The 22,614-nt window shown below is 37.5% G+C and overlaps 1 protein-coding gene across 1 annotated transcript; it reads left to right on the top strand.

Moving 5' to 3' along the window:
* The first annotated feature begins 330 nt into the window (after positions 1-330).
* LOC113671756 (RNA polymerase-associated protein CTR9 homolog) lies at positions 331-21,778 on the top strand. Its single transcript, XM_089184316.1, has 31 exons — positions 331-395; positions 462-560; positions 1,156-1,219; positions 1,888-2,015; positions 2,549-2,596; positions 3,935-4,024; positions 4,200-4,227; positions 4,586-4,675; positions 5,280-5,340; positions 5,889-5,976; positions 6,496-6,603; positions 7,173-7,280; positions 7,878-7,997; positions 8,902-9,018; positions 9,192-9,281; positions 9,828-9,956; positions 10,946-11,129; positions 12,306-12,394; positions 12,523-12,796; positions 12,932-12,987; positions 13,124-13,216; positions 14,266-14,382; positions 15,199-15,344; positions 16,001-16,072; positions 16,757-16,892; positions 17,441-17,581; positions 18,139-18,260; positions 18,337-18,390; positions 18,693-18,845; positions 19,641-19,916; positions 20,495-21,778. Exons 1-31 carry the CDS (start codon positions 351-353, stop codon positions 20,514-20,516), a joined length of 3,348 nt encoding a protein of 1,115 aa, XP_089040442.1. The 5' UTR covers positions 331-350; the 3' UTR covers positions 20,517-21,778.
* Positions 21,779-22,614: the final 836 nt, after the last annotated feature.

Genomic DNA, 22,614 nt, shown 5'->3' with positions numbered 1-22,614 from the left:
TCGGCCTGTTCAGTACGGGTGACCCTACCAGGGGTGAAAGACTCCAGCCGATATATCTCTAGGGGCAATTGAGACACGCAAACTGCCCCACCACGATAAGGTGGTGACCCCACTCGGAGCAGTCTGAAAATTGCATATCTGAATTATATCTCGGTCTGAATGTCTCATTTAACTTAAATGAAATGTTAATCGGCGCAGTTGTGGTATTTTTTCGCCTTCATGGGCCGTTTGAAACTATGTCAATGTGCCCATTTTGTGCGGAATTTTCAGAGAGAGCTTGGTAGGAACATCAGAAACGGGACATTTTGTGAATGTTACATAGACAAATAATTTACCTTTCTCCTTCCAAGATGGCGACTTCTATTGAGATTCCGCTGAGAGATACGGAAGACGAGGTAGAATTTACTTGATTCCCTCAAAAAATTATCGACCAGTAGCTTAAGTTGTATTTTTGTTTTCAGGTTATAGAGCTACAGTTTGACCAACTACCTGAGGGCGACGAGGTGCTAAGTATTTTGCGGCAGGAAAATGCACAACTCCACATTTGGATCACGCTTGCGGTACGTAAGCCAAACCATTTCTTTAGAAGTGTTTTGTCGTCGCCACGATCTGTCTGCATGCTTCAAGGATTCTCCTTTGCTGCCCCCGCTTAAATATTTGCTTCTTTGGCTATGCTGACAGCTTTAGAGGAAATCTGTTCGGCCGTACGGACTAATTTTCTTAAAATCATTTACACATACAGTACGATAGCGACTGTTGTTATCAACAGTATTTTTTTGTGTATGGAATTGAATACAAAAGTTTGTTTGGCATTGGAAATAATGGACGATAAGAGGGTGGAAAGGAAGGGCGAAATCAACGGCAGATTCGCGACATTTTTATCTTGTAGACATCAAGCAGTTAACCTAGCATGAAGCATTTCCTGTACTTTCTGCAACCTAGGTGCTCTATTAATCATAGGTGAATGACATTGAATGTAAATAACAACACACGTGTTGGCAAGCGTAGCGGTATTCGGACGAGCATACTACCAAACGCATAAATTGGAAAAAGGGATTTCAAGATCCACCAAATATTGTTATGAATTTGGCCTATACAAACGTTTACGAATTGTGGTTTGCAAGTTTTTTTTGCTTCATGTTTTTGTGCCAACAGCTTCAGTACTACAAGCAAGGAAAAACTGATGACTTTGTCAAACTTCTGGAAGCATCAAGAACAGGCATGTGTTTGATCATTATAATAAACAACAACTGTAAGCAAGGCTGGGCTCTAAGAAAAATTGAAGGGAGCCCAGAGCTCTGAAACTGTGAAATCCAGGGTCCCAGCATATGCTTTTTATGAAAAAACTAAAATTCCCAAGTTGCCCAAGAGCATAAGAAAGCTGTCAGGGGCCACCAGGCACTGCTAGACCACAGCCATGATAAGTATCATCTTTACTTGCATCAGTTACATTTACCTGCCACAATCAACACTATCATTGAGATCATCATTTTCTGTGTCATCTTACATGTGGGTGACAACATTTATGAGTGATCATCACAGCATGCTACCATGACCCTTGCCTTCGAAATAATGAAGACTTCCCAATGAAAAGATCAGTCTTTTCAAGTTGTTCTCACAGGGTTGCTTATATTCTTGAATCAATGGTTGTCATTGTAATCATTAAGTATTGCATTTTTCCACACATTTATGCACAATTTTGTTGTACTCTTACTACATTTATTACTAGCAGAGTACTCTCTTCAAGGGGCAAGGTATCTATGGTAAATGGATCTTGAAATGATATACATATAAGACAAAAGGAGAAACTCGTTGATCAGTGTTTAAGATTCCATATTTTATTACACTTCCGAAAATTAGCTCACTTACTTTGTATCTTTCTTTTAGATGCCAATCGAAACTACCGGGACAGTGAGAAGGGACAGATGGTCTGCTTGGATACACTTGCAGCATTCTATGTTCAACAAGCAAGAAAAGAAAGAAACAAAGAAACTAAAAAGGAATTGTTTACTAAGGTAAATGGATCTATTTAAATGAAAGGTTTAAATTCTGAACTGATCTGTTCTTTAGTACACATGACTTTCCCAATTACCATTACATCTTATGAAGGTTGTCTATATCATAACCAGATTATGGTTCATTGAAAACTATGACCTACTTGTTCTCTGTACATGTATCAACAGGTTTTCAGAGTGTAATGATTGTTTTCCATATAATTTTAGAACATTGTGCTGGGCCCTTTTACATGGAAGAGCTTGAATTCTTTGTCACATTTCACTTCAGTTTCTCTCTTGTCATTTTGTTGTCTCCTCACACCTGGTGCTTTCCTGCAGTCATTCTTTTCCAGTCTCCTTTTTATATATCACAACCTTTTCCAGAACATGTTATAGCAGCTCTCCCAGGTTAGCCCTGGTCTGGTACACTTGCCTCAGCTACATGTATTCAACTTGTTATTCTTCTGTCTTGAGTCACCTATTTGGTTATCTCTAAAACACATACATATACAACCTTTTCTTGACCTAAAAGATGATTAATATCTTCCCTTTAGGCCACATCATTGTATTCTACAGCAGACAAAATCATCATGTATGACCAGGTAGGTACTATACTAATAAGAAAGGCAAAAATTGATAATTCCTTGTCATAAGTTTATAAATAATACATGTATGTTGGTAGTTGTAAGTGAACTTTTGGTCAAAATGGTTTTAAACTACAGGATTTTTTTTCCTATAACCCTGATTAATTATCACAATCCTTAAAAAAAAAAGGGAAACTGTAATTCTAACCAATTTTAAATCATTTAACCAGAAATAGTTCTCCACAAACAACATAATTATGCCTTTGTTTTTGGAGATGTTTTTCAAGGACTCTTTCTCTCACTCTTAACACCTGAAGAATCCTTACTGATTACAACACCTTTCATCAATCTTGGTCGAATTTTTTTGGGATATCTGCAATGTCATGTACAAATGCTTGTATAAAATATGAACTTTGTCCATTTTTAAAAATTATTCTCTCAAGAGCAGGTCAAACCCCTTTCCCTTCCTCCTCCATCCTCCCTCTCTATCTCTCTTCCCTTCCCTCTCCTCCCTCCTCTCTACCTATATTATCAGACAGTTATACAATAAGCCGAATTACCAGTGTACACATGTTTTAAGGGGTAAGTTTCTAAAGAAACTGTGGTGCTGCGTCGGTGGGAGAGTATAGAAGCTAATTTAGTGTTAACAACTGGGTTGAAAACGTAAATTAGCCACCGTAAAGAGTAAAAAAGCTGACGTTTTGACGAAGGGCTAACGCTCGAAACGTCAGCTTTTTTACTCTTTACGGTGGCTAATTTACGTTTTCAACCCAGTTGTTAACACTAAATTACCTTCTACACATGTTTTAATTGATTCTTTCTTAACCCTTGAACTCCCAGAAGTGATTAACATGTAACCTCTCCCTACAATATCCATACGTCATTCAGCAAACATGTAATGAGAATACTCAAATGTAACAAGTAGAAGTTGTAATCTTGATTTAACACCAAACTCAAGTAACTTTAAGTTTAAACAGAAATGTGTAGTAGCTAGACAGGAGAATTGAATCAGATCCTGGGAGTTAAAGGGTTAAGATCTATTACAGGACATACAAGATGATGTCATCTTAAACAGCATTTTTTTCTGTATCGTAAACTATAAAACAAATACAAATAAAGTAAATTCTATGTTTCCATGGGTTTGTTCAGTAGGAAATCACAGAAGATGTCAACATGTGGTACAAGCACCAGTGACACACTTAGCTGCACCTTGTTAGCCGCTTTTTTGTTCTTACCATATTTTGACGTCGTATGACATCAACTGAACAAACACATAGCAACGTGGAAACTCTTTGTGAAATACTTGTAGGTCATTCCGTATAACTAAATTAATTTTGATAAATGATTTTTTTTCAGAGTCACTTACTTGGGAGAGCATACTTTTGTCTCCTCGAAGGAGATAAAATGGAACAAGCTGATGCACAGTTTAACTTTGTGTTGGCACAGGTATGAAAATTGAAATTGTTTATGATAGAGAATCAACTGTCTTATCAGTTAAATGTGAAACATGTTTTAACATACTTATTGGCAAACAGTAACTTTCTTTGATAGACTTGAAAATGGAAATGCAACTTTATTTACATAAGTTACTTTTTCTTTTTTTTTTTTCATCAAACAACAGTCAGGAAACAATATTCCAGCTTTACTTGGTAAGTATAAGAAGCTTGTAGTTGTTGTTATAGGTATCCTTTAGTTTTTTTTTCTGTTTTTCCTAAGTTGCTGCCAAGAAGAATTTGTTTAACAATCATAAGCATCTTAAGCTGGTGATCATTTCCTTTATTCTCATGACCTTAATGTGTGATTCAGGGGTGATATTGTAAGGAGAAATTAGATGATAGTCTATCGTAGGGGTCAAAGGGCTAAGATTTTACTTTGAAATGATGAATAAGATTCAAAATGAAAAACGGAAAGACCATAAGGATTGTCTGAGGGTTTGCATCCTGCAAAGCACAAATTTACAGTATGTGTGAACAGGTATTGATTTTGATGTTTTTTTTAATGTGACAGGAAAAGCTTGTATCTCTTTTAACAAAAGAGATTACAAGGGCTCATTAGCCTATTACAAGAAAGCTTTGAGAACAAATCCAAACTGTCCAGGTATTGTATTAAAATCAGCAACAGTGGAAAACTATCATTAGAGACATCTGCTTTATCTTTTTCTCTGTATTTACATTAGTAAATATATAGAATGACCTATCAAAAATCTTTTTGAAAATGTGGTTTATACATGTATGTACAGGAAGTGTGACTTGTTCTTTGGTTTGAGTTACAACACTGCAGAGTATCACTTAAGGCTAAACATGTAGTCTTTTGTCTTTTACATGTTTGCGTGAAGCCTGGTTCACACAGACCTTCAAAATAATGACTTCATTCGAACAACACAGAGGAGGAGGTTAATTTTCCTCACTCAATGTCATTATGCATGTGTGGTTATTCTTATTTTACTTTATTATGGCATGTTATTCATGCTGGCAACACAAAATTAACACCACAAGTCATGAACATGGTTTTGTTTTACCTCAGAATGTTGGTTGCACAAACAAGGGATGCATGTACCTTAGACAAATTCTCCAACTTTTTCTTCAAATTTCCAACCATCCAGGGTCAACCCATATGCCACAAATTTGTTTCAACACAATGGTACAATTGTATACACAGTATGCATTAAGAATAATCTATGTGACTGCATTCTACTCTACAGCTTCTGTCCGGCTTGGAATGGGTCACTGCTTTGTGAAACTTGGAAAACTGGATAAAGCTAGGTATAAGGAGCTATGAATAAGATTTTTAATAAAAAAATAAGGTTTTGATGGGGAAGACACATACATGTAGCTTCACTGTTTAACTCCAGTATAATCTACAGGACCTTGCATTTTCTATTTGACCTTTGATACATGTTGGTTGTGTTAGAACATTATCATAATTTTATTGTGTAAATGTTCTGACTTGCACTTTTTTCCTTAGCCATGATTGGAACTATTAAATGAGTAAACATACATGTACAGCCTCTGGGCTTTTTTCATCTTGAATTCTTGAAGGGGAGGAAGGCCTGTAATAGAAATAAATTTTTAACCAAGGGTGTTGATAATGAGGGAAGAAGGGTGCAGAGAGAGAGAGAGAGAGACAAACAAAAAAAAGGATTAATGATTAAAGTTGACAATCCTCCTGCTACTAACAGTTGTAATGTTCATCTGTTTTTGCTGTTAATGTGTTTATGTCATGTACATATACCTCAATTGCTTGTCAATTTGAGCCTGAGACTGTTAAATCAGATTGACAAACAAATCATGATGTGCTTGTTCTTTCCTAGACTGGCATTTGAACGAGCCCTTACCTTAGACCCACTGTGCACAGGTGCTATGACTGGTCTTGCTATTCTTGAACTCAACTCAAAAAGGGTCAGTATGCCCCATTAATGCTTAAGACACATGCATGTTAGTCACTTGACAATTATCCTACTACTTTCATATTTCTTTGGATTCACAGTGTAGTTGCTTCACATTTTGAATTATCTTCTCAACGTTGTTTACATCTACATGTATTTAAGAATTACCTTGAATATACATGCACTGTACAATTGAAACCACCCCATCAAACACTCTAGCTAGGGCAGAGGCCTTCTTTTACACAACCTCACGGTAAAGGGCTTCAACCATAAAATAAAGACCATTTTCCAGAACTCAACTATTAATTTTTTCATACTTGTATCTCAATCACAAGGTTGTGTAAATCACAACGTCATCAATGCAATGGCAAGCAATGTGTACAAACTAGGTAAAAAAGTGTAAAAAATAAATAAATAAATAAGTAAACAAAATGTCAATGTTCAGTTGTGACACTCACATAGGATGTTGCCTTTTTCTTAGTAATTTTTCATAAAATTGGTTATTCTTGTGCTATTGTGTATTTGGCTTCAGATGGACTCCATCAAGAATGGTGTGCAGTTGCTGTCAAGAGGTTATGCTTTGGATAACTCTAACCCCATGGTCCTAAATCACTTGGCCAACCATTTCTTCTTCAAAAAGGTAAGAGTCCTTCATGTTAATAAATACAAGATAAAGTAGAAAGGTTGAAGTCCCCAGCTACAATTAAACAATTCAGATGGATGTAACTTAGTATAAAGGTGCAATGGAGTAGTGCTGATAGTTTCCAGTATTGGAGATCAAGTTTCAAGTCGAGACTGTCAACTTAGTTTTGAGCTGTACTGTACCCTTTGGCTGGATACCAGTCGATAACAGTTTACCCTACATCATTTTCATCTTGGATCTTATTCCTTGGATCTGACCTAGTTATCCAGATTATTGGGTACTCCAAACACTCCCCCAAGGTGGGTAAACTGTATTTCTATCTCAGGTTACCCAACAACCTTTTCATCAGGTTAACTCATCAGGTTAACTGGCTTTCTTGGCCGTCTTAACCTTTGGGTGGCAAGATGATTTGTTGGAACAAAGTGTCATCTTAAGAATACAACAGACTCTCCTCAGCTACTATGCACACTGGATCATTTGATATGGGGCTCTAAATGCTGATCAGTACTACAACTAAAATGAAGTTTAAACATGGCATTACCAGTTATTGATTTTCTTCCCTGTAGGAGTACAATAAGGTACAGCACTTAGCTTTACATGCTTTTCATGGAACAGAGGTTGAAGCTATGCAGGCAGAGAGTTGCTATCAAAGGGCAAGAGTCTTCCATGTTCAGGTATCTGTTTTCTTCAATATTTACACTCTTCATTCCAAATTTTTAGCAGCATGGTCGCATTGTGCCTCATGGCTGGGTAATTTGGGTCTTGATATAGATATTTATCTCTGGGTCTATTAGGCCTAGTTAAGCACCCATCTATGCAAAGCTTCAACCCCCCTCCCACATCCCTCAGGCATTTGACTGTGGTGTATGCATGGGGAATTTGAACCTTGCCTGGGTGGAATGAGGAATTAGAACCAGTGGAATACACAAGGAGGTTAAAGTTTGAGAGTCTACTTTGATGAGCAAATGGCCCAGAAGAAAACTTTTGCATTGCTATGATGCTTACAAGCAAAAACCAAACAGGGGCACCAAAAATGTTGCTAAATTCTGAAACATACAAAGAATTGAAAATTGCTCAATAAAAATTGTGTTTGGGTGTGGCATTTGAATGCGGAATTTTGCCTGAGTGGGCAGAGACTTGAGCAAATATTTGAATATTAAACAAACTACCAGTAAGTCGTTGACCAGATTTCAACAATGCTAGCATCTGGAAAATCATTTAAAAATGAATTAAATGTTTTATTAATATTTACACATATGTTTTTATTATAGAATGACTATGATCAGGCATTCCAGTTCTACTATCAAGCAACACAATTTGCTTCACCAAACTTCATTCTACCTCACTTTGGTCTTGGACAAATGTACATTGCCAGAGGAGACATGAACAATGTGAGTTACTACTGTAACCAAACAAATGTAGGAAAGGTGTGAATAAATTTTTCCTTGGGATTAGTATATAAAAAAAATAAAAAAATAAATAAAAAATAAAAATTAAAAAAAACCAAACCAGTGATATACAGTTTACAATTAAAATATAAACTGTGTGATGCAGGATATGTTAAGCCATGTGTGTGGACACCTGACTGAGTATGTGAAAGAACATAAAGGAAAGTCTTCTTCCTTTTCCAGCATTTAACAGATTAAACAGAAGGTTAAAATATTTTTGCATTCTTCAGATCACTTTACATCCTAGCAAATGTCAGTTTTTGTGGTAATTTGATTACCTCGTTATAAAGGTGCTTACTTACAACAAAATTAGACACAACAAATTGCGTATATATATTGTAGATATCTATGCTAATTTTTTTGCTACAATTTAATAATTGATTATTTGTCAACCAGAGCTACTCTTTCTAATGGCACCATGATGGCTCTAAAATGTGAATGGGTGAATTTCTCTTTCATTCATGTAACTTTCACTAGTCTTTCTCTCTTAATTAAAAAATAAAATTTTTTTGTTTCATTCAGGTAAAAAATGTAGAAATGAAGTTGAAATAAAAGAAAATACCAAAAACATATCAGACAATTATGTTAATTTGTCCTGAAAGTTTTTTTTATCTCAGATTTTGACCCATGTATAAGTCGAGGGTGATTTTTTGGACAGATTTTTAGGCAGTAAAAGGTCGACTTATACATGGGTAAATACGGTAGATATTTCTCAGCCACCATTGCTGGGGTAGGAGGTCAATGAATAGATAATTATGCTGATAAACAAAAAGAGGTGAAGAGGCCTTATTTACTTTTAAACACTTCCTTTTCACACAAATAATGTAAAATTTAACTCACCTTACAGGCTGCACAATGTTTTGAGAAAGTTCTCAAAGCCACACCAGGAAATTATGAGACTCTGAAAATCTTGGGCTCTCTGTACAGCACATCAACAGATCTAGAGAAAAGAGAGACAGCCAAGGCAAGTGTAATTTTATTCATTTGTCAACTTTTTAATGTAGAAGAAGTGTATTGCATTGAGCATTTTATTGTATGGTGTATTGTATATTTTATTGTACATTGGAATATTGTTTGTTAGGAATTTCACATGATTACAGAACTGGAATGAAGTTAAATCTCCTTTACCCTTCACAGAATCATCTCAAGAAAGTAACTGAGCAATATCCAGATGATGTGGAAGCATGGATTGAGTTGGCTGGAATATTAGAGCAGACAGATGTGCAGGTTAGTTGAAAGGGAGTGGTTTATGGGAAGGGCTCTGTTGTTTCCTGTGGTGTAGATGTGATTGAATGTACTGATTTACTCAAGATATACGTTACGGTAATAAACTGGTGATTAAAATGCTCACACATATCAGCTAGATAAAACATCAACCTCTCTTAATTGTTGACTAGGAAATTTATCGAAGCTAGAATGGAGAAATGCTTATTTGGTCTTGCAAATTAACAATTAACAGGACAGTTGCAGGTTGAATATGTGGTTTGAAATCATGACTTGGATAAAGGAAAGTTTTGTATTTTTTCATTGATGTTTTTACTGTGATTATGGAACTTGGATATTGGAACAATTAACAGCTGAATGTATGATTGTGTTTTACCCAAAAATGGTTCAATCAGAATTTTTGTTAGGAAACATTAATCATTTGGTGACTTACATTATATCAGTCTCAGAGCCCAGCTGTAGGATGAATGTAACTTTTATCTGTTACCTAGAACCCAAAGTTTTTGACCATTTTCATATTAGAATATTAATTCCAGTAATTAATGTTAGGCTGCCTTGCAAGCGTATGGTACAGCATCCCGGCTTCTCAAAGAAAAAGTGAAAGCTGATGTACCTCCAGAGATTTTGAATAATGTTGGAGCACTGCATTTTAGACTGGGAAATTTGAATGAAGCAAAGGTTAGTGGAAATCTGCTTTTTTCATTAAAGCTAATTTTTTTTTAGGTAATTGGTTATTGTACAGTTTCAATCCACTTCTGACTTTTTCAACAGATCCAGACAAAACAAGATGGATGTAAATAACTTCCCAACTTAAATTTTTCTTGTTGATATTTCTCCAAAAAAAGGGAGAGAAGCTTGTCCTATAGTCTCCATTGCAGCCATTGTTTGTGCTCATCGTGTACAGTTTAACACAGAAGACTGTATTCATGATTAGATCTATATTTAACAAATGCAATGGAAGCTACTTGTTCCATAGATTCCACAAAGGCAGGCAGTCATTTTTAGTACTTCCTCCAGAAATTATCAAAAATGAAAGATTAGTCAAAGAGGTTTTTGGCTCAACTGCAAATTATTAATATGAAGGAACATGATGAGCATGAAAGGCCAAAACCTTGTATGACATGAAGGCATGCTATAGCCGCAGTACCAGTTTGGCCGAGAATAAGTCCGAAACCAGCCATATGTATATATACAATAAAGTTAAAGTATTGCAAAATCACGAAACTGTGACACTATTTGAAAATACAAAACCAAACACAAGGAAACTAGAAGCAGGTTTAGAATACAGTGAATTTGAATTTGAACTTCCTGGCTAGGCAGCTAAGAGATTTCTGCAATTTTTACAGTGCTATTTAGCCATTACTGTTGGAGTGTATCCCATTTTCCTCGGTTAGAGGTGATAAGGAGTACTGTTGCTAGTCTTTTGCAGATGCCCCTCAACTATTTACAAAGATGTTTACAGTTCTGTTTTTCCTATTTATGCTACTGGTTAAAGAGAAGCATCATGAGATTTAGGTGTTTTAACCAAGAATACAACGGAGTGCCCAGCCAAGGGCACGACTGATGACCTCTCAATCCAATGACTATCTACTAACCAACTAGACCATCACGCATCCCATTCTGCAGATGTTAAGCTCTTCACTGAATCAGTAGCTTTGTCATTGCAGAGGTTCTATGAGTCATCCCTCGATCGGTGCAAGCAAGAGAGCCAAGCGGATGAGAGCTACTACAATGCAATCTCTGTCACAACGACGTATAACTTATCCCGCCTCCACGAGTCCCTGTGCGAGTTTGACAAAGCAGAGGCTCTGTACAAGAACATCCTCAGAGAACATCCTAACTATGTAGACTGTAAGTGGATGAGTGTTTTTGATCTTCAATTCCAAAAGTGATCGAAATGTAACTTCTCCTTGCAGCATCTATACACTGTCAAGTAGACACTATCGAGAATTAGAAGAATTATCAGAAGGGGGATATTTGGTTTGACATATAGATTGATGCGCCAAAATCTTAGAACTGAATGATATAAAGTGCAGTATATTCCCACCGTGGATATAATAAAGGGTTTGAACCCGGTGGTAACATGTGATAGTGTAGTCTGATCGTCCAGGTGAGTGTAGTCCTGAGAAGAACTTTTGTCGCTAGTGGTGACTGACGTTACGACAACCTGAGCGGAAGTCTTCATCAGAGTCAAGATGTTGATGACTTCTGCTCTGGTTGTCGAAACGTCAGTCACCACTACCGACAAAATTTCCTCTCAGGACTACACTCACCTGGACGATCAGACTATACTATCACATTCCCATCATGGTTGATCAATATGCTTCGCCAGTGTGGCTTGGTAAAGAATGCAATTCATGTCAACATGAAGCGTATGTGTATTAACTATTACCAGTAAGAGGGCCTAAAATCCTTGAATCATTCGCCAACTTTTGCCAGATTATCTTATATCTAAGATTTAGTTTGCCCACTTTTTATTGGCTTCCAGCATTTCATTTAGGCTTGTAATAATATACATGAAAAAATTTCGCGCTTCTGATTGGATAAAAACAAGTGCATTTTTCATGCAACATGAGTGCAAAGTTGTAACACAAGTGCAAATTACAAATAGCAAGTGCGCTATCAAAATTTCGTCTGTTTTGACTTTCTGTGATGCTTTTTTTCATGCAAATTATTAGTAGGTAATAACATGATCTCTTGTGTAATTTGGTGTAAATAAACACTTGTAAATTTTTTAACTCGCTATACGGGCTCGTGCGATTTTGGAATCATGCCACTGTATAATCTATACTTCTATTTCCAGTTGAAAAATGAATCGTGCGGAATACCTCTGTTTTTCTGTCTCGAAAGTCTTAAAACTCGACTTGAACGTCTCAAAACACGACTCGACTTGAGCCTCAATCCCCGAAGTTTTCGAGAATCGACAACCGTTGATCGATTTTTGAGGGACTGTCAATCTCTTTTGAGGAGTGCTGTAGTTTGCAAAGTTGCCCTAAAACAGTTTTTGTTTTCCTTCTCCCTTGACAGGTTATCTCCGGTTAGGTTGCATGGCACGTGACAGGGGTCAAATCTACGAAGCTTCCGATTGGTTCAAAGAGGCTCTCCAAATTAATCAGGTAAGCATATGTGTTGGACATCTCAGATATACTGATAATCAACTTTGACCTATTTTTTTTTTCACATTGTGCACATAACTCTAAGAACTCTAGTATGCATGTCCATCGCTTGAATGTGTACCCAACAGGACCACCCAGACGCCTGGTCCCTCATTGGTAACCTTCACCTGGCCAAGCAAGAATGGGGCCCTGGTCAGAAGAAGTTCGAGCGTATTCTTAAACAGCCATCCACAGCAAATGATGCATACTCGTTACTGGCACTCGGAAATGTCTGGCTTCAAACTCTGCACACACCAACACGTGACAAGGCCAAGGAGAAGCGACATCAGGACAGGGCTCTGGCTCTTTACAAACAAGTGTTGAGAAATGATGCCAGGAATCTGTATGCAGCTAACGGTATCGGTGAGTTATCTGCAAACTTCCTATACATTCAATGACATCTGTATCAGATATTGATAAATAGTCATAGCGAAAATAAGTGAACAGGATCGGAAATTTACTTCTTCTCTAATCCTAACTGTTCTGCTCATTTTTCAGGCTGTATTCTGGCACACAAGAGCTTTCTGAGGGAAGCTCGGGATGTATTTTCGCAGGTAAAGCACAGTACATTAACTTTTGTTTATTACAAAATTATTTTTTGTGTTTCATGCATAAGTGGTACAAGCAAATATAAGTATGTTTGTCTGTTGAATAACTTTATTTCATGACTATTTCATAAATGCATTACAGGTCCGTGAAGCAACTGCTGACATTCCTGATGTGTGGCTGAACCTGGCGCATATTTATGTTGAGCAAAAGCAGTATGTAGCTGCCATTCAGATGGTGAGAAATGCACTTAAATTACTCTCACATATTTCTTTGATGATTAAATGGAATGTCTTCATCAATCAGAAGTAACTTTTTCTCTTACTTAAGTTTGGTTCTTTTAGATTAGACCAAATAATGTAGATATACTTTCTATTTACTGTTAGTATGTACCACTCAGGTACTTTTCGCACGCGCTGATTTGCGAGTTTGGAATTGGTTAGCGAGTACTATTCACCTCCGAGCAGCCGGGGAGACAAAATCGCACGTCAACAAGTTAATTTCCAACATTTTTGGTATATTGACTAAAACAAACTAACTTTTTGGTTTCTGTGTGGTATGAACTAAAACAACTATTCACGGTGAGTGGTATTCTTATTGCCAAAGTTTAATAAATTTGAATCAAATTGAAGGAATTACTTGAACGATTACTTGAAACTGGACATGAACAGCTTCAACTGATGCCAACCGGCCGTGATAAGACCTGCTACTGGTTCCAGGGACGGGAAAACGTGAAACCTGAGGCCTGTTCCGGTTGGGAAAACGGGAAAGAAGCACGCTACGCCAGGCTGATAGTTGACGTTATTTGAAATACCTGAGGCACATATCCTCTCTTTTTTTCTTGGCTGGTTTTCAAACATTAGCAGTATCTAAGAGAGAAAAGTTAGATTTGCCTGATCAATTCCCACTTACCTCTTTTCCTTTTTCCAATTTTTTTCCTTTTTCTGTTCTTGTGTTTTTCTTTTTTCTTTTCCATCTTTGCTTTTTGTATCTTTCCATGACAACCTATCTGAAAGGGATCAATATCAGTATCTGGGCAACTGCCCACCAACCCCTCCCCTAACCCAACAACAGTCTATTGATAACAAGTTAGGGTTAATGTTGGGCTAGGGGAGGGGTAGGTGGGCAGTTGCCCAGATACTGATATTGATCCTCTGAAAGTAGGTGTAGATGTAGGTAACAACAAAGTGATAGCCAAGTGCAGGAAAATAAGTAGGCAAAGAGAAATACTTCTTCGTTTGAATTCACTGCAGTTGGGAGGTAATATGTTTTGTGTCTGTTTACAGTACGAGAATTGTTTGCGGAAGTTTTTCAAGCATCATAACGTTGAAGTGTTGTTGTACCTGGCTCGTGCATATTTCAAAGCTGGAAAACTGAAAGAATGTAAACAAATATTACTCAAGGTAAGTTCCTTTGTTGGTGATACTCAACTGTTTTCCTTCATGTGAACTGTTTGTGTTACTCTCAGAGCCTCACGGGAAGTCAGTCAAATGGGTCTACTTTTAACCCTTTAACTCCCGTTAGTGACAAAGACAGAATTTCTCCTTGCAATATCAATACAACATCAACCACTAAAGTGATGAGATAATTAATGATCCAATGCTAAATTCTCTGAATTAACATTATAAGAATTGTATGGTTGACAGTAAGGAGAAGTACAAATTTGGTCTGGGAGTTAAAGGGTTAATGATTGAATAGGAAACTAATGTATTACCGTATGTGGAAAGCTACTTTTTCAGTTTTCTTTTTTTGCTACTGATCTTAAGGCTGTGAGCGAAACTCCTTTTTGTGACCATTCTATAGGAAAACAATAATTAGTACTTTCACAAAGTACTGATACTCAGTTCAGTGATTTTTAAATTGTAATGAGGATGCACCATAAGCATATTTTCAGAAAAACAAAACAAAAACAATAAATGGAGAAGCCAAGTAATTCCTTGAAAAAAAGATGTTTTAAAAGACGTTTGTCTCGAGAGCTGCCTTGAATAGAAAGAGACTGTTAATACAAGGTATCAGATGTAGAATCCTAGGGAGTTAGATCTGCTAATTGATCTTGCCTGTTGACTGGACAGTATAAAGTGTTGTGTGCAGGACTCCTAACACCACAGACTGATGAAACCTGAGTGGTCTGTGACCACTCCAACTGAACCGTGGTTTGTTATGTTTTTGTCTTTGTCCTTTTTGATCAATTTTCTTTATCTTTTTTTGTTAATCAATAGGCTCGTCACGTGGCTCCTAATGACACTATTCTGTTGTTCAACATTTCCCTGGTACAACAGCGTCTAGCAACAGCCATTTTGAAAGCCGAAAAGAGTTCCCTTAAAGTTGTGCTTGGTGCAGTCAGAGAACTGGAGCAGGCGCAGAGGTATTAAAGGGCTACTTTTAGTCGAAGTGGTCTTCGTAACGAAGATGACATTGCGTAAAATTACTTCTGTGGCTGCTTGGACTTCCTGTGAGATTGCTAAGGAATGATATCTGCGTTGTACTTCTCTGAAGTGTTGCCATAGACGAAAATATGTCGGAACCTTAGTGGTAGTTAGTTGACATGATCGCACAATTTGATGTTATGAGTAATTCTCCTTTCTGTCTGTCGTACATCTCTTATGATGTTAGTTCGGAGAATTTGGTATTGGATCGACTAATGATCTCCTAATTGATATGTTTCTTTATTCTCATCACTTGTGTGCTTGATATGGTATTGGTATTTTAAGGACAAATTCTGTCTTGTTTACTCATGGAAATAAAAGGGTTAATGGAGAAAAGTTTAGAGAGAGACTTTCCCTTTCCCAGTTAGAAGATGAATTAAATATTTGTATAGGGTTTAAGATAGTAGAAACCGAAACTGAAAGCATTCGAAATTTATAATGAGTCATCTGGTTGTGTTTTAAAAACTGTGTTGGTCTTAACTTGTAAATTTTTCGATTATATCCCTTTTTACAACAATTTACCCTTGGAAGTTATTTCGTTTTTATGAGTACGATCTCACATTAATTATAGATGGTTTCGCTTTTTTTATTTCAGAAATTTTACGTGGTTAAGCCATCATGGAGATCGCCTTAAGTTTGACTTAAGTTGGGCTGGGACCGAGTCTAGGTAATAATTTGGTTTTCTGTTGTTTATCACGAGCTTTTGTACTCGCAAGGAAGTTATTAACAATTCTTCGCCAAAGTGGAGAGTAGTATTCATCACTTTCAACCACAAGTGAATAATTGTTTTAGTAAATACCACAAAAGAACAAAATAAGTGGTTTACTTCCGTCAACATTCGGAAAATTGGCCGGAGATTTTAGTCTTGATGAGTGATTTTGTCTCTTCGGTTGCTCAGATGCGAATAGTACTGGCTAATCCTTTCCGAGCTGGCCAACCAGTGTACGCGAAAAGCACGATTCACCCGAGTAGTATGTGCTGATTATTATTGGTATGTACTAAGACAATATTTAGCGTTGAAGGCGCGCTCTGATTGGCTACTCAAATTCCGAAAATCGTTTGCTATTTACCTCCGGGCAACTTGCGCAGGATTTGCGCCCGAAGAGATTTTCATCGTTGCAGGAATGAACGAGTCAAAATCATCTTTTTGTGCTATATTATCGCACTGTTTTGGTTTATACTAAAACATCTAAACATCTCAGTATGAATTTTGATTCTCAGAATTACCAAGATGAACAATAACACTTTAATTACTAAAATATGTGTATGGAATGGTAAAAAGTTAATTCCATGCTTGCACAGGCATGTTAACGTGGGATTAACGTAAAAGCACCTCGTTTCATCGACACAGGCACACCAGTGATTTACTGAGCCAGGCGCAATACCATGTGGCGCGCGCCCGAAAAGTTGACGAGGAAGAACAGGAAACACGGCGGAGACAGGAAGAAGAGAAAGAAATGCTCAGAAAGAAGAAGGAAGAAGAGGAGGTATGATTAATAAGAATCGGATATCCTGAAGGTCAACCTCTGTTTTGAAAACAGTTTATCGTGCTACAGGAGAACAATTTGAATTGAATGTCGAAATTAGTCTGGGATTGGATTTGTTTTCCCTCATTAGGCTCTGATTGGTCAATAAATTTATCTTCCTCTTTTTAAACAATCAGGTTCAAAACTTAAGCCACGTTTTCCCGCGCCTCAGGCGGATTTCATGAATTTAGTTTGAGTATTTATCTTTGCCCCTGATTGGCAGTTGTGATTACTTCGATTTTGGTTTTACCACACCCAATCCAAAACACTTCATTCTCCATTCTGCATTCTGCATTATGTAAACATGATGTAAATGCTAACCGTTCTCCCTAAGAGAAATCCCCGGCGTAAGATTCGAACGGTAAGTTGGTGCTAAACTTAAACTGTAACTCCCCGGCTAACTTCAAGCAAAGAACTGTTTGCTGGAATCAGGAATATTGAAAGCGTTAGGCGTCGAAAGATGGGTTGTTTGGCGCTCAAAAAGCTTTATGACTTTGCATCTTCTGCAGAAAATTAGAAGGGAGCAACGGGAGCAACAGGAAAAAGAACTCCTGGAGAAACGTCAGCAATTCCGAGAAGCGACCAAAAACTTGCTGGTATTCGTACCTGAGGAACAAGCGCCAAAGGAGAAGGCCTCACGCGGAAGAAAGGTAAAGCCTTGTTTATCTGCTGCGTAACGTTTCAAGTGAGTACTACCAATGTTATTTAGCTACCGGCTGAAAACAACTATAAGCTTTCGTGACAGGTTTTGAATGGTTGATAACTGTTGTTAACTAAACTACTGATGTAAGAAAAAGCTCTTTGACATCTTCGTGCTGGGTTTCCAATTTTATCAACCAATCATTATCAGGGGAAAGAAACCCGCTTGTACGTTCTGATATCTCTCAGTTCGTCTTCCAGACTTTTCAGCCACTCACAGAACTCTCTGTCGCATGTTATGCCATTTAGCTTCCATCACATGGACTTTGCTGTCAGATGATAATTGGTTTCGGAAGAGCGAGATTTCATTCCATTTGCAGAAAAATCAAAAGAAGCATAAAATTATGTTGCGCCTAACGAACGGGAAATAGTCCTCGAACAGTTTTAGTATTCAAACAACATTATTTCTGCTGTATACTCTAATAGTCTGCCCTGTGGCCTTGATTTCGCGGGTTTGTTTTTTCTCAGTCACACCTCATTTTAATTATGGTTTTTTGGTCTTTTTCAGAAAAAGACGGCTGACGATTTCGTGGCCAGCAACGACGAAGAAAGTGAAGATGAAGATGGTGGTGATGTGGACGAGGAAGGAAATGAGGTGAAGAAATCAAAACTCAAGAAAGAGAAAAAAAGGTCGGTGTGAAATTTTTTTCGAGATGTTTTTTGTTGATCATGTAAGAATGGCTTTTAACTATGTGTTATTTTGTAGGCGAAGAAAACGAGTTCAAGAAGAAGGAGACGAGAATGCGCCCAAGAAAAAGAGGTTTGTGATGGAGTGTCTGTAATAAATTTGCTTTAGTCGTGTTAATCACTCATAATACCTTGTTTGTGCCTTTGTAACCTGCTTTTTCTTTGATTTTTGTATCATGATGTAAGGGCTTTCTTGACTTCAACTCTGGTTTACAAGTTCCAAAAACTGTGACTTTGTCGTGAATGATCTCTTAACTGCGCGACACAGCTGCACAGCTGCGCGGAAAGGCTATGCGACAAAGCTGGATCACATGACTTCAGTTAGATCCTACACTATGCGGCTATTAGATGTCCTTTATGTCTGTCTTTTAACAGAGCTCGTAAGCCCAAAGGCAAATCGAAGGAAACGAAATCTAGCGACGAAAGGTTGGGATCGAAACAAAGACAGAAAATCAAGTCCAAGGCATTCGTGTCATCATCTGAGGATTCGTCCGATTCTGATGCGGAAAAATTGAAAATTGCTGATGTGTGAGTACATAACTCAATATTATATAGCTAAAAAGCTTATAAAGCGTTGCTTACGAAGTTCTATTTCCGCTAAAATCATTGAAGCAACAGTAAGGCATTATATTTCAAGTAAATAGTATTTCTGACAATAAAGCGAAGCGAAATAGGTAGAAATAATTACTTTGCCGGCACGGGCAAGAGCATTGGTGCCGAGCGAGAGGAATTGTGGGTATGGTTTTCAGATATGTACAGTAGGCCGTTGGAATTTGGAAATCGCCCTATCAGTTCTAGGACAGCAGTCATTTAGTTCCTAATTTTTAGTTCAAAATAAGGAAAAGATTTCAAGTTTGCATGACTCTATGTCGTAACTCGACCGCCAGGGTTAGCGGCACCGTAGTTGATGGCGGTATAAGTTCCCTTTTTCCCTATAGTGGTTTTGGGTCTTCGCATCCGGCGAAGCCGCATCAATTTAGCGTGACTTAGTTTGATTGGAGATGCACATGTTTGTATAATGTGTCACTATTTCAGTGAGCATTGTTTCAGCAATCAACTGGTGTACGAGGTCTACTGAACTACAGGCCCCTCTACCAATACTTTTGTATGTGTTTCATTGGAAGTGTTGTCAAAATGGCACATTCAAGAAATACAATCAATACATTGCATGAATGAATAACCTTAGCTCAGTCCAATGACTTCTGGAAACATTAGTGAAGGTTAAAAATGCTTGGAAAAAGGCGAGGCATGTCATGAAATACGATAGAACCAAATGAAACCTGAATCAGCAGAATTTACCAATTCTGCTCTTTTTTTTTTCAGGAGAAGTGATGAAGACCTAAGCGACAAATCTGATGCAGAGAAAAGCGATAAAAGTGATAAAAGTGATAAGGAAGACAATGTGGACGAGGAAGAGAAAGGGGAAAGTAGCGAAGCAGACAAACCTTCTTCTGGGAAGAAACGAATACTGTCAAGTGACGAGGATGAAGACGACCTTGATGATTTTATTGAAGACATTGAAGATAAAGCTGAAGGCGAAGAAAGACCATCCACAAGTCAAGAGACACCCAAGAAGAAAAGCAGGAAACTTCTCAGCTCGTAAGTGCATTGGTTGACGAGGATACTAAATTTATTTGTCAAAGCAAGTTTTTCTCGAATACTGTTCGGGTGTTTTACCACAGAGATACAGGGAATTCTTGATAAGCTAAATGATATGTTTCGGTGGGTGGCAAATCTCTTGTGGACACCGAATGAAAAAATGTTCGCAACTAGCAACAATGTAACTTCAATTAAGAGGTTCTTGTTGAACTTTTCACACTCCCCTCCTCAACTTCAGTCAATACTGAAGTAAAGTTGTAAGGCCGCTTGAGGGAAACTTATTCAGGGTGAGGGGGGGGGGGGGTTAGGGATAGGGTTGGGGGGTTGGGTTACAGTGGGTGGCGAGCCTATGTTGCTTCTAAAATCCTTTCGAGAGAATGTAACCAAAAAATTGTTGTGAGGCAAGATCATTTGGTTTTATCAACTGAGTTGATATCATTATTATGATATTATTATCTTGTTATGCTCTCCCAATGACGAAGCGTCAGAGTTCTTTAGAAACTTAACCTCTTTATTCCAATGTTGTCAGAGTTTGAGAAAACGCAGTTTTAACAGTGCGAATCTTTGCATTTACACAGGTCTGAATCCGATGATGATTAGTCCAAGAATCACACCATGCAGCCCATCGCAGTGTTTATAGTGGAAAATGATTTTTTATGGGAGACGTGGAAACTGAGGAAAATACATAGAACTGTACAACAGGAAGCAGTTTTCCACCTTACTTTATCCATTTTCTGTCCTCGCTTCTCCCTAAAAGTTCGGCCCAAAGCCGAGAGCGTCCGTAAAAACGATGGGCACGATCGCAGATTTTTCCCTTGAAGGAGCTACAGCTCGGTTTATAAATCTTGTTCAAAAATTTTTTCAGGACAGAACACAACGATCTGTTCACTTATCTTTTTGTCATTGTTGACCTTTTTCAGTTTATTTTAGATGATCTCTTTTGAATATTTTGTTGTTGTTGGTTTTTTTTTTTGTAATCTCTCTGTAGCCTCCAAATTGGAGATTATTTGGCTCGCGGCTAAAAGAACGATTTAAAATGTTAATACTTAGCTCCTTGAAGACTGTAACAATACTGAGATAATTTTGTTATGCAGAGAGCATAATATTTGCCCCTTCTTACCCACCCTAAAAGTTTTCTTAAAAATTGTCACTGCTCATACTTAATATGCAATTACATTCGAAAAGTACGTTTTTTCCTCTTTGAAAAGCATGTTCACAGCTGGTGTTTCTGAAAATATTTTAAGATAAAGCCGTTTCGTCATTGTTCATCAGAAATACGGAATTTTCGACCATTTTGGTTGATTAAAATTAGGCGATTTTTTCGTGCACTTTTGTATTACTTGTACTCTAAAACGCAAGGTTTTCGGATCAATATCAGTATTTGGGCAACTGACCACCTACCCTTCCCCTAACCCAACATTTACCCTAACTTGTTATCAATTGACTGTTGTTGGGTTAAGGGAGGGGTAGGTGGGCAGTTGCCCAGATACTGATATTGATCCAGGTTTTCAAATAATATGATCTCTTACTAGGTAACCACCCGTCTGTTTGGTCTGCGAGCAGGCTCTTTGTTTGGGTTTCTCTCTACGGCACAGCCGCCAGTTACACCATCGGCAGCAGCTTGTGGAAAGAGTTATTAAAACCCTTACTAAACGGTTCTAAAAAGGGACATTATTTACTTTATGAAGATGGTTGTCGGGGCGTAATCGGGGTTATAACACTCCCATGACTGTCGTGTTTATCAAAATAATAATAGTATTCTCGTTACTTCTAAGTCCTCGGATGTTTAATAACGCACTGATATACTGTGTACATATTTCTGTAGAGGCAGCCGTTAATAAAAGTGTTTATCCTCTTGCAAATATGCCTGTTCACCTTTTACCCCTACGATGACACAAAACTATTTGAACCAGAACAAGGGAAAGAAACAAGAAATCAATGCATCAGTACCTTTGGAGCTCAGACCAATGTGTTTCAAATACTGAACCGAAAGCTTCAAAAGTGTGTTCCGAGAAATCATACAATTATTACCTCATCTTCATTCGGAGCGAGACGAAGAAATTTGCACAAAGAAGGTGAGCGACGGTCAAAAGGAAGGAGAGGGGAGGGGTTGGGGCTTTTCCCCACTTCATACCCAAGCCCTCTACTCTCAATTCTAAATCAAGCAAAGGTCGGTCGAATAGACGATCGCGAGTTTGTAACGTTAACTCAAACATATGGAGACAGGGCCTTTTCCGTTGCTGCACCTAAACTCTGGAACGAGCTGCCATTAGATCTTAGAAGTTTAGATACAATTAATTTATTAAAGAAACACTTAAAGACCGATCTTTTTAAAAAGGCATATAATATTTAACTTTTTGATAATTTGGAATAGGATTTACTGTGATATTTTTATAAATAAGTCTGCAAATAGGTTTTTAATTTATTCATATTTTATTACCAGTGGGATCTTTTTAATTATTTTAATATTATGAATTGTAAAGCGCTTTGGTCAATTAGTGGAGTTAGCGCTATATAAATTATGTTAAATTAAATTAAATTAACTCACTGCAATAAAATACCTGCACTTTAGGATGCTTCCTTCAGAGGTGACACAACTTATATGTTACCCATAAATTGTGCAGCTAAATACACTGCACAGTCATCTGCCTCCTACAGTCTCTTGTGATTGCCTTTCCCTGTAAGTGTCTAATGCTTA

Source organism: Pocillopora damicornis, chromosome 10 (assembly GCF_964200805.1).
Source record: "Pocillopora damicornis chromosome 10, jaPocDami1.2, whole genome shotgun sequence".
NCBI lineage: Eukaryota > Metazoa > Cnidaria > Anthozoa > Scleractinia > Pocilloporidae > Pocillopora > Pocillopora damicornis.
This window is presented reverse-complemented; position numbering and strand designations above follow the sequence as displayed.